Source organism: Neolamprologus brichardi, chromosome 6, assembly GCF_056152115.1.
Source record: "Neolamprologus brichardi isolate AB-2024 chromosome 6, ASM5615211v1, whole genome shotgun sequence".
Taxonomy (NCBI): domain Eukaryota; kingdom Metazoa; phylum Chordata; class Actinopteri; order Cichliformes; family Cichlidae; genus Neolamprologus; species Neolamprologus brichardi.
Genome location: NC_142109.1, coordinates 20,601,527 through 20,619,516, shown reverse-complemented (window position 1 = coordinate 20,619,516; position 17,990 = coordinate 20,601,527). Strand labels below are relative to the sequence as shown.

Below are 17,990 nucleotides of genomic sequence, written 5' to 3'. Positions count from 1 at the left end.
TAACTGTTGACTGTATACACATTCCTGTCTTAAGTCAAAGAAAATAGAGCTCTCTCTTTTTCACATTTTCCTTCTTTTTCTCTGCTCATGTTCTGGCAGAGTAAATTTTTTATTATTAAAATTTAGACTGAAACAAAGTATTTATTCCAATTTACTAATATTATTACATTAATACAGCACAAGGTTCAGTTAGCTTTGCACAAAAATAGCTGGTAGAAACATCCTCCAAAGTGTTACTTTTACTTTCTTACTTTGAGTACATTTCAGAGCTTGCACTTTTTTACTTTTACAAGAGTAAAATGTTTTATAAGTACTCAACAGAATCTATCTATCTATCTATCTATCTATCTATATATGTGTGTGTGTGTGTGTGTGTGTGTATATATATATATATATATATGCTTGCTATTATTTTACATTTTAAATAACAGTAAACTAGTCTTAATGCCAAAATAGAGTTTAATACAGTTTAAAGTTGTGACTTTTGGCTTTGCGGAACTTTAGATTTTTACTTTTTTGTAAAAAGCATCATTAGCAGTCCTAATGTACTTTGAAATGCAGGTGTTTTACTTGTAATGGGGTATCGTTTCGCAGTGTGGCACTGTTCTTTCAGCTCGTTCCGCTGTCTCCCTCAGATGCTGCCGAGTCTAATCTCCAATTAAAACAGAGCAACAACAGAGGGAGCCATTGCTTTCTGTATTGGAAACAATTTTCTTGACAATTGTTGCAGCAGCCTGGCTTCACTGTAGCATATCTCTAATTCACAATCCTACAGAGGGACCCACCTCCACATCGCTCTCTCTTTCTCTCGCTCTCTTGGAAGGAGGGGGAGGAGAGCGAGCGCAGTTTGAGTTGCGCTCGCCGCTCTACGCCAGCCAGAGGTGTGTTTCGGCTCCACACTCTGTATCTCTGCGTAGCAGCACCCAACCATGCAGCCAGCCTGAGTGCCATGTCCAACAGCTGTGTTGGCAAAGGGTTACCGCTCATCTGAAGGGAAGGTAGCATCTTGCTTTGAGGAGGACAGAAGATAAAAGAAGACTGACCAGTTGCAGAGAGAGAGAGGGGGGGATATAACTGAAAGCCCCCTCCTCGCCTCACTAAACAGAGCAAAAACGGAAGGCTTTGGAGTATTCAATTTTTTCTTTCGTTTTATATTTTTCTTATTCCTCATCGCAGTGCTGGGAGGTGCTTCATCTTTTCATATAGTCTCTCTCTCCGTCATTTGCCTCCTCATCTATTTCTCCATCTACCTGGTGTACAATTTCTTATATTTATGAGTGAGATAGAGGGGAAAGAAGGGAATTTTGTTTTTCCAATTTTTTTTGCCCTTTCTTTCTCCCTCTTCACTCTTCCTTCTTCTCTTTTCACCAAACCATATCATTCCTGTCAGTCCCTCCTTTGCATTTCACATCAAAATGCTGCTCGTCAGGTCATCATACCCCATCCTACGCCTCTTTCTGTGTCTAAAGTCTGATGATTAATGATCTTGGATGATTTTTTTTTCAAAGACAACTAAAAAACTCCTCATGAATGACTATTTTTCCCCCCCTTTTCCTTCTCTTTTGGTCCCCTCCACACCCATTTCTTTTGCATCACACTCTTGCGGGATTCTTAATTGTTACTCTAGGTAGGTTCAATATCGTTTAGTGTCTGTCTATCTGTCTGTCTGTGTGTATTTGTGTGTGCTTTACGTATACATAAAACACACATTAACACACACATGCACTCGCACACTAAACTATGCCTAAAGGATGAGCGTTCAGTGAGTCGATATCGGTCTGGTCTCGCATCCTTCTCCTCATCTGTCCTCATCATCATGGCCAAGGGCGCCCATTTTTAATTGTTGTCTTTGAGAAATCTTTTTTTTTTATCTGTACACATGTCATGATTTAATAATACTAATAAAAAAAAATCTTTATATATATTTATTTGTTTTGTAACGCATTTGAAATGGAAAAAAAATGAGTTTGCAGTCTCACTGGTGTAATTTTATTGACTTTGACAGTCGAATTTTGGCAAAGTTTGGGATATTTGTCCTAAAAGGAATGATATTCTTTTCACATGATCTGCTGAGCTGCATTCAAAGTTTGGCGCTAATGGCCATCTCAAGTCATTAATAGTGTATCCCATTTCATGCTTGATTTTGTGCTTATTTTGATTCTGCCAGTCCATCAGCAGCCATTAGTACTTTTACTGCCTCCCTGCCCCTTCCCTTCCCATCCCACACACACACACACCAACGCACATAGACACACAATCTTCCCTCTTCAGCATGTTTTCAGTTTTCCTCCCTCTTTCACCCAAATCTCTCCATTTTCTTTTATTCCCTGCTTTCATTCTCACTCCCTTTCGGGCCAACAGAGACCGGTTACCATTAGCTGGATGTTGATCAGTGGATTCAGCGGGTAATTCCTCGCTGTGGATTTAAGGTGTAATAGACAGCAGGTTTTTAGATAGAGACAGACTGATAGACAGATCAAAATAGGTAGAATTTCACGCGCCATTTCATCACTACCTTCCTCTTTTCCTCTGTCACATTTGTCCCCTTTCCCTCTGTGTTTTGTTTGATGCTACGTCTCTACTTCTCACCGCCACACCTTTTTTGGGAGAGCTGCTTTAAAGCGTTACCACTGCTAGTCTATTCTCAATTAGCCCATATACACATGGACATTTAACTGAAAATTGCCTGTGCACTCAGCCGTAAGGTGAAAAATTTTGCCTACTAGCATAGGCCCACACCAGCTACTTTAGTCTCACCGCCCACCCCCTTCTTATGGACTGATAAAGAGGCTTAATGAATCCCTCTTTCTTGATTGTTCTGAGAGTGGGATGTCGTCATGAAGGAATATGAAGGACCGCTCGTTTTGCTCTGTCTTTGCTTTTGTGTCTCAACTCTGCTCCTCTGTAAAACATCTCCACTACAGTCTATAAATTATGTGTTACAGAAAAGAGTTAATTAGGTGAGTAGTGAATTAATAAAGCCCTCACTTCTTCTTTGCAAGTGAGCGTATGCACATGCATGAAAAGAAGGTGTGTACCCTAAATACGTGTGCAAGAGCACAGCTGACGGAGCAAGAGTGTGCATGCGTTTGTGTACATTCGGAAGTCTGCATGAAGCTGGTGGAAATGTATTCTGCATGAACTTTCATCTACAGGTGATGGCTGTTTTTGTATTTTCCACCAGAGTTGCTTGCACGGTTTCACCTTTCGTCGTCGCTCTGTGACTAATTGGTTGTTTATCCACTTAAAAAAAAAAGTCTGTATAATTGAGATTACATCTCCAAGAATTTCACACTCTCACACGTTCAGCTGCATTTCGGAGCACAAAATATCCCTCACTCACGCACTATTTCTAACGCGCAGAATGAAGCTTATACCAGATGACTCACTCAGTTAGTCCAGTGCAGCGTGCAGGTGCATGGATTTACATCTGTTCATTACTATTCTTTCATTCCTTATTGTGCGCCTGAGCTGGTAGAGGTGTGTTAGCCAGTGCCAAACTGATGTCATCCTCCTCCTGCGTTACATTTCTCCTTCTTGTTTCCTCCCCAGTGGGTCTGCGACAGATCGTTGACAGTGAATAAATCACAGACCTAATATCACTCATACACCAACTTTGCTCTAATTGACTCTTCAGCAGGACTTTATTGAGTACAGTGCACACTAAAGGCGATGCAAAAGACTGTATGCTGGGAATTAGGCAATAAAGTCCCATTTCAAATTAAAATGGTTAGGTAAATAATACTAATATTTAACAAAGTTAGGAACTGCTTCACAGGAAGAAATTTATAATCTTTAAAAAAACTTAAAAAAAAAGAAAGAAAGGCAAATAATGAAAAATAAAAGCACATTGCTACCTTTTAAACATCCATGAAAGCTTTTCCATAAAAATGTTTTAAGAAGAGATTTAAAAGACAGTAAAGAAGTTCCCTTTTTGATCTCAAAGGTCGGACTGTGCCACAGTTTGGCAGCTCTGACAGCAAACACCTGCTGACCTTTGTCTACTAGCAGAAACGTTGGGATAAGCAGCAGATCGCCCTGTATACGCCCTGCCCGATGTAACAGGTTAATAAGCCCTTAGATGTGTTTTAGATGTGCTTTAGATGAAAGATGTATGATCAGTGAGATTTTAAAATCAATACAAAGTGAGAATTTGCCAGTACTAAAGTAATGTATTTATATTCTTGATGCCAGTTAGCTGTTAAAAAGTAAAAACAGAATAAATATCCTAAAAATGATTAAAATGCACCATTAGACAAAAGAGAGCAAACGTGAACTGAGTCTGTAGGTAAGAATAACTACAGGATAACAATAACTAAATAATAAGATTCACACCTTTTAATGATCTCCTATTTATTTAATCTGTTTTGTGTCAGTATGAAAACAGTTTCTAGGCATTTGTCATAAGCAGCTGTAAAATAGAACATGATTTTTAGGCAGTCTTCATACATGATGTTGGACTTTCTCTATATAGACCAAAGTACTGGGCCACACATTACACCAGCCAGTTGGTCATAGAAGCCAAAGCCATGAAGCTCCCGGCGCACAGTTTTTGTGCTGATGTTAATGAGTGTTGGCGACTTTTATGCACTCAGCGATCCTGCTCTGTAACCTGGTATGGTCTAAGTCCTAAAGCCTTCACCTTTGCAATAATATATCTAACAGCTGATTGTGGGATATCTAGGAGGGATGAAATTTTAAAAACTGACAAAGTTTCCATGCTATCACAGTACCACGCTCAAACTCGGAGAGCTCTTTTAAAATTCTTTCAGGCTGGCCATGTGCTTGATTTAAACATCAGTGGCAACTGGGCTGAAAACACCTGAATTCAGATGTGTGGTTCAATACTTTGGTCCGTTAATGCTGTTTTAATATTGTAGAGCTCTTTACCGTATACATGAAAAACACAAAATCACCATTTAAAAACAAACTAATTTCACATGCCATAAAACAAGTAATCAGTTAGCCGCTGTTCATTTTGAGTAATATTGAGTTACGTATACATAACCATAAAAGCATTCACATTTACATCCATAAAATGGCTCTCTGGGATTGCATAATTCAATATTTTGAGAAGATGTTGGTTCATAGCGAGGATACTAAATGAATAAACAAATAAGCCTTGTCCAGTTGTTTAATGCAAAAGGTTTATGTAAGGATGTACCGCATTATTCTACGAGTCAAGCCATCAGAATCATATTAATGCCACTATGAGAGTCAGAGATAATTAGAAGGAGTCAGAGAGAAAGATGGATTTTTGTAAATAAAATTTGTTGAATGAATTATTCATTTCACTGCCAGACGGGATTAAAATTCTACACATGCACATATCCTCTGACAGTTTTCCTAAGGGCTAAACTCTGTGTACCTACATATCCTGCATCTACTTCAAGATGCAATAAATACACACGTGTTGCCAGAAATAGGCATATCCTTGTGAGCATGTGCCAGTAAAGATCTGTTAAAGGATGAAAAACTAGACATAGCATACATTAGTCAGGCTACAGCTTAGGTATTTTTAATACTGATGGATCATTACGTCATTTTATACCACCACAAGGGAACTTTAGTGATTTGAGACCGTGACCATGTGCAATGAACTTGCAGGTTTCTTGCCTTTGTAATGGTTATGCTTAGATGGGGACCAGTTACTGTCCTCGATGCATCAAGACGGAGTTAGTCTGCTATTAGTTTGTGAATTAATGTGCAACATGTTTGTGATCAGTTGACTGTGATGAATCTCAAATGTGCAGCTATCTGCATACACAGCAATGCACATTAACTCCTTACATTCAGAGTTGAGCTCTGACCTCAGAGAGATGAAACAGAAATTCCTTCTTAAACTGTGGTGGGCTGCGAATCTTTGGAGACAGGTTGCCTCCGCAGTCACCTTTCAATCTAAAGTGGTCGCCCAGATGATGAGGACGTTGCGTGCTCGATGTTTGGGTGACCTTGCCTTTGGTTGCAACAGGGAACTGCTGATTTTTCCAGGTCACAAGCTGGTGGTCATCTAATGTGACCAAGCCATCACAGAGCACGAGACTGATGCGCTGCAGCAACTCTGGTCCTTAGTGGAGCTTTTACACGATACACAAAAACATTTTACAATTTTGAATTGCAGTCAGTTAAAACTTAATCAGTGTTTTGAAGTTTGTCAGTGGTGGCTGGTGAATTTTATTCAGTTTTTTTATGCGATGTCTGACTCAGAGTGAGGAAAAACCATTTAATTCGGCTTACAAACCAAATGTAATATTCATTTAATATATGAATGTACAATTAATGCCAACATTAAAAAGAAGTTCACGTAGTTCTGTATAAAAAAAAACAACTCACAGTGAACATTTAACTATGATTTCTAACACTTCTTAAACACTTCCTTGTAAACACATTGTTGTTGCTGTTAATTTCCTCCCATAAATGTTTCATGTCTCTAACAGCCTAGGCTTTATCCGTTCCCGCTGTTTTAAAAAGCAAGCACGGAAAGCTAAATAATGCATCTGCATGGCTGCATCCAACTTTTGCTGCACCAGTTAGAAGTCCTGCATATATACTGTGTTTTTCAACCTGCTGTCTGATGATGACCTCCACTTGTTTTTTACTTGTACCTTCTTCTCCCCTTTAAGACACCACGTAGGAGTCCAAAAGATCAGCTGACGATGATTTAGGGTCGAATTAAAATCCACAACCTGAGTCACAATGCTGCGCCCAAATTTAGCCTAGCTGTCAATACAAAGCCTGTCACTTCGACTCTTTAATCTCCACCTTCTGTGTTCTCTCTCCCTGATTTTGTTCTTGATTGTATCTCTGCCACTTTGGCCTTTCTTTCAAAGTTTGGTCCCTCTATGCCACTACTCTTAGTCCACTTGCAGAATAAGTTACGCCTCTAGTAGTTTGCCCAAAGAGCGTTGTCCTAGATACCTCAAAGCCAATCCTGCTTTTTATTTTTATATTTTTATGCATAGAAACAATAGCAAAATCAACAAAATAGATAAAGGTAAAGGCATGCAATATCTGAAGCTTATAATCTGCATGACAATGTCGCTGTTTACTGAATGCAGGACAGGACAAGCAGAAAGATAGAGCTCTCTGGTTCACAAGAACATTAGCCCTAATTTTATTTTCACCATTGATGCAAACGACAGACAGAGAGCTGCCTGGCATGAGGAGAGAGCCCAAACAATCAGATCACACTTTTTTTTTTTAAACTTAAATGACCCTGATAGTGTTGAGAATTTAAGCTGTCATCCCTGAAAGGATATCATCTTTCAGTAATGTATGCAGATGTATGTCTTCCGACTCATGGGAAAGACAAAGTAGGGGTAATTTGCAGGCTTTTTATCCCTGGGACTGGTTTAGATCATTAAGGGTAGGAAAGTTTGGATTTATTTATTTATTTATTTCCTGAAGCAGGCTGGATGATTCCTGTGATCAGCTGTTCATGTGCCAAATTACATCACAATTAAAAACACACCTTTCAGATTTTCACGTATTTTGAAACTGGGGTTGTTTTTTGTTTGGATACCTTGAATGTAAATGTCGCTGTCTCTAAAGCACTTTAGGTCAGCTTCTGTTGTTTAAATATGCTATAAATAAAATAGACGTGACAGTCAACATAAAAAGGTTTAAACATTTTTCATACTGCATGTCTGAGGTCTATTTTTTCAACACAATTCAATTAGAGGATAGAAACAAAGTATCGATCCTATTGCGCTAGTATCGGTCCGACACCAATACCAGCGTTGTTATCAATACTGTCGATATTTGGGTCGATCCTCCCACCTTTAGCCTACGCTGCTTTACTCTGTCGGCCCTGGAAGATCTGTGTAAAAACAGGGAACAAACAAGTTTAAAAACAATCATTTAATTTGCACATAGATTTAAGGATTCTGCACATTTGAAAAACAATACATTGATCAAAAATCAATAATGACACTTTTAACCATGGAGGGCATCACACCAGAGACTTTTTAAGGGACCCTAAGCTTAAAGCCAAAAGTACTGTCCTGCTCCCATAAAACTCCCAGAAGCCCATTGAATTCTTTACAACAGCGCTGTTTTGTGCACTGACCTGAGCACATAGTGGAATAAATATCTGTAGCTATAAAATATTAGAGTCTTGAGGATTTCAGTCACACTCTACTAGCCAACTCCTGTTTTTGAATATTTTAAATTCAGCATTTTCTACACCCTTTTTAAGCTGTCTTCTTCATGCCTATCCCCACTGGTGTAATGTGCATCATGTGACATGTGATAAATTGGTGACCTAGCTCAGAATCCATTGCTGCTAGAGGTAAAACACTCCACATTTAAACCTTTAAGTAAATCAGTTAAGTAGACACCAGTGCATGTGAGGGCTGCAATTCTGAAATGATCAGACATAAACAATCGCAATCTGAAACAGTAACAGATGAAAACCAGGATGTGGATATATAATCTCCTAGTGTGCTCTGTGTTGGTATATATTCTGGCGGAAGAAAGTAAATTTTTTTAGCATATCTTTCCAAAAAATCGTACCTAAAAAAAAATCAAAGTGTTGCATTGATTCATTAATTTAATAGCGAGCCTTAAAGCCAGCATGTTTATTGAGTACAGACAGACCTTATAAAGGCCTGAGAAGGAAAAAAATCTTCTGTGAAAAAACAACAACAATGTAACAACATTCAGCACATTCAGATTGCAGTGAAAGTGGCATGTAGACACAGCGGCTTGACTGAGTTAAGCCTTGACCTCAGAGGCAATTGACTTGTGTACACAGTGGCTTTCAGCCTTCACCAACAACTCTTCATCCGCAGCCTTACTCGGCCATCTGACTCTTTCCTTGTCTCTTTCAGACGAGGAGCGGGCCGGCAAGCCGAGGATCATGACTGGCTAAATTAAGCAAAGGCACAGAGCGACAGAAGAAGGAATAGAGGGAAGCAGGAGAAGAAGAAAAAGACGAAGAGTACGCGCACATATACACACACTGCTGCTCATCTCCTCATCTCCACGGCAACAGTATTCACACACTTGCAGACTTGAGGAAGGAGACCTGCATCACCAACTTTGGAGGAAGAGGAAAGACAATCAGATGGAAAAAGACGAATGAAAGCCCGCCCGTTCGACACTTTCCGTTCACCATCATTCGGCTTTTCTTCCCCATAAGAGTGCTGACATTTTGAGTTGATGATCCGTTTTTAAATTCCTCTAAAACGCTCAGTGAAAAGCATTTTTCAGCCAGTTTGGATCTGGTTCTTTGCAGATTAGACTTTTTGTTCTTGGTTTTTTAAACCTTCCTGCTCCCCCCCCCCCACCACCACCACTACCCCCTCACACTGATAACAGCCCAAGCGTCACCCCTCTCCACCCATCAAGCACAACTCTGCTCATCCCTCAGCCTGCTAGACCTCACTTTTCAGCCCTCTGCGTGTGCCTTCGTCTGTCCACCATCCCTTCATCCGAGGCTATGAGAGGAGGAGTCGAATCCCAGATCACTCCATCATGCCAGTTCTGAAGAGTAGAGAGGAGATCCGGGCTGGCAATGTTCAAGGTAGGCCAGTGATTTAAGTAATTGGGGCTGTGCATATGTGTCCATGGGTATCGCTTAAAACTTCACCTGAAATTAAATCTTTGATAAGCCGGGGAATCAGAAAATGGCGAATAAAATCTCTATCGCAGCAGCTCAGCGGAGTCTAAGGTGACACACACAAATATAAACGACCTACAATTTAAAATGACATTTAACAGCCATGCAAATGCAGATTCTTTCTATTTCAGATAGGCTGCAAATGGGTGGCATTTCCGACTGAAAGTTGACTTAGATTGCCTTGTTTTTCTCACATTTCACAGCTTTTACTACTTTAATCAACTTAATGAACTTTCACATGTACTGTAACATCTTAAACGCTGCCACCACTGTGACCGCTGATATCCGGCAGTTGCGATTAACTCAACCCTTATTTAACCTTCTTAGAAACTGCCCTCGTTCATGATAATTTCAGGTCATGTAAACTACGAGAGGAGGCGGAAATAATGGCTTAATGGCCGCTTTGTGAAATATGAAGGATTTCCTTCATGGTTTGATCGGGTCAAACAAAATTTATTTTTCCGTATAGTTTTTTTTTTAAAAAAAAATGGTCTGATAATAAAACACTGCACATTTTTCATGGAGTTTAAATAAATCTTCAGTTCTATTCATGCACATTGCTTAACAAAAGGCCTGTTTTAGAGGGTAAGTCACTTTCTGTGGCCATGTTTATTTTCAGTAAGAGTGAGCAATCACAAGAAACAGAAGAAACAAAACATTTATAGTGCAAAAGGAAAAAAAGTACAAATTGCGTGTGTGTGGGTTTTTTTTTGTTTTTGTCACTTGTTCTTTCTCGTGGTGCTTTGTGAGGGAGCTCGGTGTTGAGATAAGGGATAACGAGACACTAGCTTCAATAAGCCCATCAAAACAAGGAGTTGTGCCGCTTCACGAGGGAAAACAGGTCTAGACAATAGTGACTGCATAAAGCAACAGAGTGGAGGAAACTGGAGCCGATTTTATTGCTGAGCTTGTGCTCCTGGCAGCCGCTCAGGAGTTCGACCGATGAAAGGCATATTTAAAAGTTGGAGGGGCGCAGAAAGACAATGGAACAAGGTGTCTGAGAGGCGCGGTGACAAAGGGTGCAAGTAAAATAAGCCTTTAAAGGAGAATTTGCATGGCTTTCATTAGCAACAGAGCGCACCGTTAGATCAGGGGAAAGTGCGTTCGTGTCTTCATCGACAGTTTTGAAACAGAATATGTGCAAAATCCTTTGTTCTGTCACTGCGTCCGGCTCCTGCCAACAGAGCAGCTCTAGGATTTGTCTCCTGGTGGCATCGCGGATTAGATTCTTGGCCGGATTGGTTTTTAGCAACGGGTGAGGCCAGTTTACGCTCCCAAATCTTTGAACTAATTTGCGCTCGCCGGCTCACAGGAGTCTGATGTAACTATCTGATTATGATGCACGTCTTTGCCGAAGCGTGACTTGGAGGAGGTGTGACAGCTGGTGTGTCCCTCCCTCGCAAAGCACAACAGCTTCAACAATGTACCGGGTGTATTCTGCTCACTTATTAACATGTGCTGTTCAGGCTCCGCGGTGTCCAAATTCCTGCCCACAGTATTTCAATCAAAACTTCGTTTTCCATTTCAACACTCTGATTTTCTGTTATGATGACAGCGAGCAGGAGAGGGGTTAAGGCGTGGCAGACAAAAAAAAGAAAGAAAGAAAAACAGGCAAAGATCCAGGCGCAGGTGCCAAATCCTGAGGGAGCTTCACTGACACTGGATGAAGGAGGCAGTTTTGTAGACAGATGTACCTCGGAGTGTATAAGCAGCAAGGCCTTGGAGGGGTGTGCGTTCTTGTTGCGCCGCTGTGATGCTGCGTGTTTTTCCGGAGGGCGGGTTGGGCAGAGAGGATTACTGGATCTGAGCACTGGCTCTCTTGTCAGGCGGGAAGCGTGGCCCTTGGTTTGATCGGTGAACCGTGAACGGAGTGGCAGCAGTGAACTGCCATGACTGTACGGGCGCCGAGATGTTGATGCTGGAGCTCAGAGACAGCCGGCTGAGTCAGTTTTTGGACGCGAGCCTCATGTGACCAGCTTTACAAATGTTGATTGAGTCGTCGGAGGATTACAGGTGCTGAGCAGCCTGGTGTTTATTGTTTACCCAGAGCCAGAGAGAGAGAGAGGGAGAGGCAGAAGTGCAAAGCAGCTAAGGTGCAGAAATTCCTCATCCACCCATGCATTTGTGGGGTTCTTCCTTCGTGTATAATGATAAAAAAAAAACCCTGAAAAGATGCTCATCACTCAGTCGCCAGTTCACAGCTGAAATCTGGATTCTTCCATGTGTATCCTGTTCGGTATTTTTTTTTCTGCTTCCATGCTTCCAATTAGTTTGCCTGGCACGCAGGTCCTCACAGCATCTTACTGTGTTAATATTTCAGGTAAATACAACAGTCCCGCCTGAAGGTAGAACTGACGCAACATCTAACAGCTCTGACACCTTATTAGAAACCAGATTGAACAGATAAGATGTGCTGCCACGTTATCAGTTTGAATGCATTTCAGTGCAGCCCCCTTCCACCGTGCTTATCGACGACGGGTGGTCTAACGAACGACAGCTTTAGATCCAAGTTTCATCAACTTTGAAACCAACAATTTTACATTCACACTCACTCCACGCAGCGATTGACCCGCTCAGTGTAGGTGAGAAACCCTCAGAGCGCAGCCATATGAATTTCTAATAGTAATTGTGCCTCCTCTCTTGAGATGACGGCCAGCTTTTCACTTCACCTTCAAGTGAGGCCCTTCAGAGCTGATTAGGTAGGGCGACTTCTAAATTACGCTGTAGGAGTAACATTGTTCTGTTGTGGTGGCGGCACCTCTGCTCGCTCGCTTGATCGACGGTACGAGTAGCTGTACAGGAGTTGCCTTTTTACAGTCAACAAACAGCCTAATTTTTCATTGTTATGCAGAGCGACTGGTTCCTCGCGTCATCTCTCAGGTGATTTGTTGTTCCTTTTATTTATTCGTCAGAATTTGTAAAGTCCCTGGGCCGACCCACTGAGCAGTTTCCTGGTGATTAGGTGTCTAAATGGTAGACAAACAGTGAGGTTAAAATTGCTTTTTGTTGGTGTAAAAGTGATGTCAAACTCACACCCAGCTGCTGTTTTGTCATCGCATCAAAAAGAAATCTTGCAACAGGGAATAAAGAGAGAGAAGCTTAGGTGAGACTCATGTCTGTGACACATGAACTGTGAAGTCATACTTTCTAATATTTAGCACACACCAGGCTACTGCTAAAAACACTTCAGCGTGTCTTAGGTGAGGGTGCTGCTTGCATCGAGTACAGGAGGCAATAATCTGAATGCTCTTCTACTAAAAATTATTTGGAAATAATTTTAGGTAAATAAGCCAAAGTGGATGAGCTACTCGGCTGTCACGCAGGTTCCTTCAGAGCTGCCTTAATTCTTTATGGCACAGATTCAAATAAGTGCTCAGAGAGTTTGAGCCATGTTGACACGATAGCATCTCACAGTTACTGCAGATGTGTCAGCTGCACCATGATGTGAATCTCCCACTTCACCAATTCCCAAAGGTGGTCTACTGAACTGTGATCTGGTGAGATGATTTGAGCCTTGTGACACGATGCTTTCCTGCTGGAATCAGTGATCAGAAGATGAGTACACTGTGGTCACAAAGGTTTGGACATGGTCAGCAACAGTACGTGGGCAGGCTGTGGCGTTTAAATGATGCTCAGTTGGTACTAAAGGGCCCAAAGGTGTGCCGAGAAATTAGACGACCTGACAGCAGGTGATGCCGAGTGAACAGCAGCCTCACTTTCTGTTCATGGGGGACAGGAATAACACCCGGTCTTCTGCTGCTGTAGCACATCTCCTTCAAGGTCTGACAGGTTGTGCTTTCAGAGATGCTCTTCTGCATACCTTGGTTGCAACAAGTGGTTATTTAAGTTCCTGTAGTCTTTCTATCAGCTCAAATCCATTCTCCTCTTACATCAACAAGGTATTTTCACCTAGAGATTCTATTCTTTGTAAACACCAGAGATGGCTGTGTGGGAAAAACCCAGTACATCAGCAGTCTCTGAAATACTCAAAGTCACTTAAATCACTTTTCTTCTTCATTCTGATGGTCGATGTAAACTTCAGCAGATCATCTTGACCGTGTTTACATGCCTGAATGCACTGAGTTGCAGCGGTGTGATTGGCTGACTATATTTTTGCATTAACAAGCAGCCGAACAAGTGTACCCAGTAAAGCGAGTGTGTCACATTGCAGACCTGCATCAGTGGAATAGAATAGAATAGAAAAGAATAGAATAGAATAGGCCTTTATTGTCATTGTACATGTAAAACGAAATTGTGGGTGCTCCACACCAACTGTGCTAGAACAAAATATAAATAGTAGTAGTAGCAGGAATAAATAGCAAACAAGAGAAATATATACAAATATGAGAGAAAATAAGAGACATTGTCACCCCATAATAAGAACCCATTGTGTTGAGGTTCTGATTATATGCGTTGTCAACCAGATGTTACTTTTACATCCAATAAATTTCATTTATTGGTCTTTATCTGTGCATTTAAGCTCTTAGCCCAGAAACCATCTGGCTGTGAGAATCAGCTTTTAGATAACCAGCTATTTCACATCTTTATCGAGCATCTTTTGATATTTACGGCTGTATTGGTGTTACATCATTTGTAATGCCTGGCCTAACCTGCGCTACATCTAGCTTTGGCAACATAAAATGGCAATTTAAATGTGTTTACCGCAACATACGGGGATCATATTTATACGTGTTTGTGTGGCATGTAAATTAAGCGATGAATAATTAAACTGCCCGGGCCAAAAGTGGTCTGTATTTAGCTGGAGAAATAGCATAGCAATAGAAAACAATGGCAGCCCAGCGTAGAACTTTGTCATTTGGACAGTCAGTTGCACTTTTATACAATTTACATGATAAAAAAATAAAAGATAGATTAAAATGGTGATCGGTGGTTCATATAGACAGTGTGATAACACAAAGTGTACACGCAATCTCATTTTTATTAGAGAGTGAGAGAAACCCAAGATGCCTCTTCTACCTCTCCTCTTCAGTACCTAGTCATGTGTGACTGCGAGAGAAGGAGGAAGAGCTAAGAATAGAGAAAAGGGGGCCCGATGCTGTGATGCCGCCGCTACCCACGTTCTGTAACTGAGCGTGCTCTCGACACCATTTCTGCTGGCCTGTTTGTGCAGGCTCTGCTCACCATATACACTGCAGCTACCTCAGTGGAAATACTTTTCTTTTCATCAAGGTATCAGATGCAGAAGTTCAGCTAGAAATGGCTCTTTCATCCTTCCTGTGTTCGATAATAACATGATCTGACTGTCACACATGGAGAGATTTAATCAGAAACACTCTTTATGTCATGCCAAGGGGAGCCTGTTTGAAGCTCCTCCACCGACAGGCAGGGACTAGAGCGAGAGGCTTTTTTTAATCTGTTTTCTTTTTAAAACACAGATAGAAGAGACTGAAACAAAAGACAAGATCTGGCACCGAGGGCCGAGGTGCAGAGACAAGTAGAACTGATGGAGGGTTAGATAGCAGAATAAGATTGAGTCATATTTGATGATATTGTCCTCAAAAGGCTCACAAGAAAGAGACACCGGGACTCCAGAGAAATCACGTTGTGCAGATGACTTCGCTAAGAGGGGATTATAAGGCGATAATTATGTTTTCAAAGAGGGAAATGATGAAAGATAGAGAAGGAACAAATATATTAGAATCAAAAGAAGAAATAGGTTTGTGTGATGGCACTCATCAGAACAAAAAACTTGCTGCCAGATGGCTAATTTATTTACAGATATGCTAGAAACACCACCTGCTGAATAAGAAAGTAACATAGTTTCCATCTTCTGTAAGGTAAAATCAGGATTTTACTGCAGGGCTTGCTGTGCCGTGCCGTCTTGTTTATATTTAGCAGTGTTAACAGCAGGTGGTATCTACTTGCCAAACCTGTTCAAAGTGTCAGTGAATCTGTCTCCATTTGACCCTCAGTGGGGGCAACTTGTCAATTAATTAGCCGTGACTTGAGACCGAGAGTGGGTTTGAAGCGCAGACAGCTGCAGGAATGAGGAGGAAAATGCCCCCGCTCAAATACAGAGCCGAACAAGAAGCAGCGAGATGTACTTATTGGGGAAGGAGCTGCGGCTGTCAGTGTTTTTTCTTCTTCTTCTCCCCTTAATGAAGCTGTGGAACAGGTGATCAGTGAGACAGAGAGGAGGATTAAAGGTAGAGTTAACCTCTCGGGAGGGTAAACTGGAAGGTGAGCGCTTCTGCGAGATTTAGGTGTAAGTGTAGGAGTGTGTGTGAGCCAAGCGCAGAGGGCAGATCACATCCTCAGTGTATAAAAGATTTCAATTTGCCCCTCCCGGTATTTGTTGCAATCAGTCATGAAATGCCTCCAAGAGCTGAAAGAAAGCTCTCACATTAATATTCAAACTAGAAAACGCACTGATGTTTCCTGAAAACCTCCAGCAACAGCAGCCGTGCACGCCTGCGATGCACTCACAGGTGAACTTCACGGGTAAAATACGGACCTGATGTTATGATTCACTGAAGAGAACATTGGAGATCCAAGTGCAGGGCTCTGGAGACCAAATAATTCAACAAAAAAAACCCCAAAACAATCTTTTAGCATTCATTACATACTTTTATTTAACCAGGAAGCCCTATTAAGCTGAGATTTCCTGACAAAGCGAAACATGGCCAAGGTAGCAGCCATACAAACGCAATACATTTTACAAATGCCACAGACACAACATGATATACAATACACAAATACCCGCAACAAAGAAACACAAGTTGCCTTTTAGGAAAAAACCACAATTCTCTTCACCACATTCTGTGTGATGCTTTTAAATTCAGCAATAGAGTTTTTCCCACATCTGTTAAAACCCTCAGCCCATCAAAAACCATCCATTTGGAGGAGAATAGCAGGAAAATATTGGAGCTGAGACATAACAAAGGCTCAGAAGTAAACTGGAACAGTATTGCTTTACAGATACTATTTTTATTTAAAACCAGTTTCCTGTTTCCTGAGAGTTTTCAGTGAAGGCCAACCCAAATGATGGAGAATGTACTGGTGGAAAAGTTTTTAACAGAAAAATACTATGTGTGTACACTTTCAGTGGATTTACCCTCAGATATAACAATTGTAAAATCATCAAACCCTGATTGCTGATTGCACTTACTGTAATGTACTCAGTCGACAGTGTTTACAAGAAAAGTTTAATCCAAAGAGTCCAGGAATTCATGGTGGACCATCGTGACACAAAGCAGATGACAAAGGGAAAGACAGGACTGTGCAGCGTACACACTCAGAGATGACTATGGATGAGACACAGATGAAAGCAGTTAAGCTTATCTATCAGACGTAGGTGGATCAATCTAAATATCGATAGTGTTGATAAGAATGCTGACAGTGATATTGGATTGATACTAGCATGGTAGCATCGATAAATTGTTACTGAACAAAGTCCATCAAGTTCAGTAGCCCACTGAATTGTGCTAAATAAATTGTTCCTTTTGAAATGAAAGAAATATACGTGTTTTGACTGTCACCTCTGTTTTATTTATTGCCTATAGCACATTTAAGCAGAAGCTGACCCAGAGGGATTCAAAGACAGACACATTTACATTCAAGGTCACCAAAAAAATCCAGGTTCAAAATACATCACACAACTGATGATGGTTCATCTCATAAACCATGACACACTGCTCTTCCCTGCATAAACTGGCTTTATAGGCTTAAGGTATCAGCATCGGTACTGGTATCTGCAATTCCCTGCATTTACTTGATACTGATTGATACTAAAATGTGCAGTATGGCAACTATACGATGACAAAAGGTGGGCAGGACATGAAACCAAAACCTTCAAAGTAAAACAGGAAGTAACAGACTGGGATATTTTGGAAAATGCAGCTTTTTCTTAGCTTTTTGGATTTTCATCTACACATAAATTGTGTTTTAGGTCAATGAAAATGGAGCTTTTGAAAAAAAAAAGACCCCAAAAAAGACTTTTAGGATGAAGATTTTCAGAAACTCTATATATCCCAAGAAACCCAAAACAAAGATTTTGTTGTACAAGGTGCACACTTTATCTGTTCTTTTCTCCACATCGGACTGTGTTGTTGTTTATAGGCTTCTGATAAGCCAGATGTTTTTTAGTGTTCGGATTATATTACCTGTTTGTTTGATATGCTCTCGTGCATTCATGTAGACTAGATTAAAAATCCCTCATTTAAAAAACCGTATACGTGTGGATGCAGCCTGACACTAAACACGATGAAGGAGACAGCGTGTGGATGTGGTAAATATAAAATATAAAGTGGTAAATATAAAACCACTGTGTTACAGCTGGTCACAGTAAAGCCTTGGCGGTACTGCATGGAGGTTATTTACCTCTAAGATATGTTGTTAAGCTTACTGG

General features: G+C 40.9%; 1 protein-coding gene across 5 annotated transcripts in view; it reads left to right on the top strand.

Moving 5' to 3' along the window:
* Positions 1–1,050: 1,050 nt before the first annotated feature.
* The window catches only part of grin2bb (glutamate receptor, ionotropic, N-methyl D-aspartate 2B, genome duplicate b), a 136,019-nt gene continuing 119,079 nt past the window's right edge, over positions 1,051–17,990 (top strand). For 2 of the 5 annotated variants that reach the window (XM_087841813.1, XM_006787353.3), the window contains exons 1-2: positions 1,057–1,627; positions 8,832–9,526. In XM_087841813.1, coding sequence (XP_087697939.1) covers positions 9,518–9,526 — 9 coding nt within the window. In that variant the 5' untranslated portion in view covers positions 1,057–1,627; positions 8,832–9,517. Of the gene's footprint in view, positions 1,628–2,945; positions 2,961–8,831; positions 9,527–17,990 lie in introns of all 5 variants that reach the window. The other 3 variants (XM_006787355.3, XM_006787358.3, XM_006787356.3) reach the window with 3 other exon arrangements.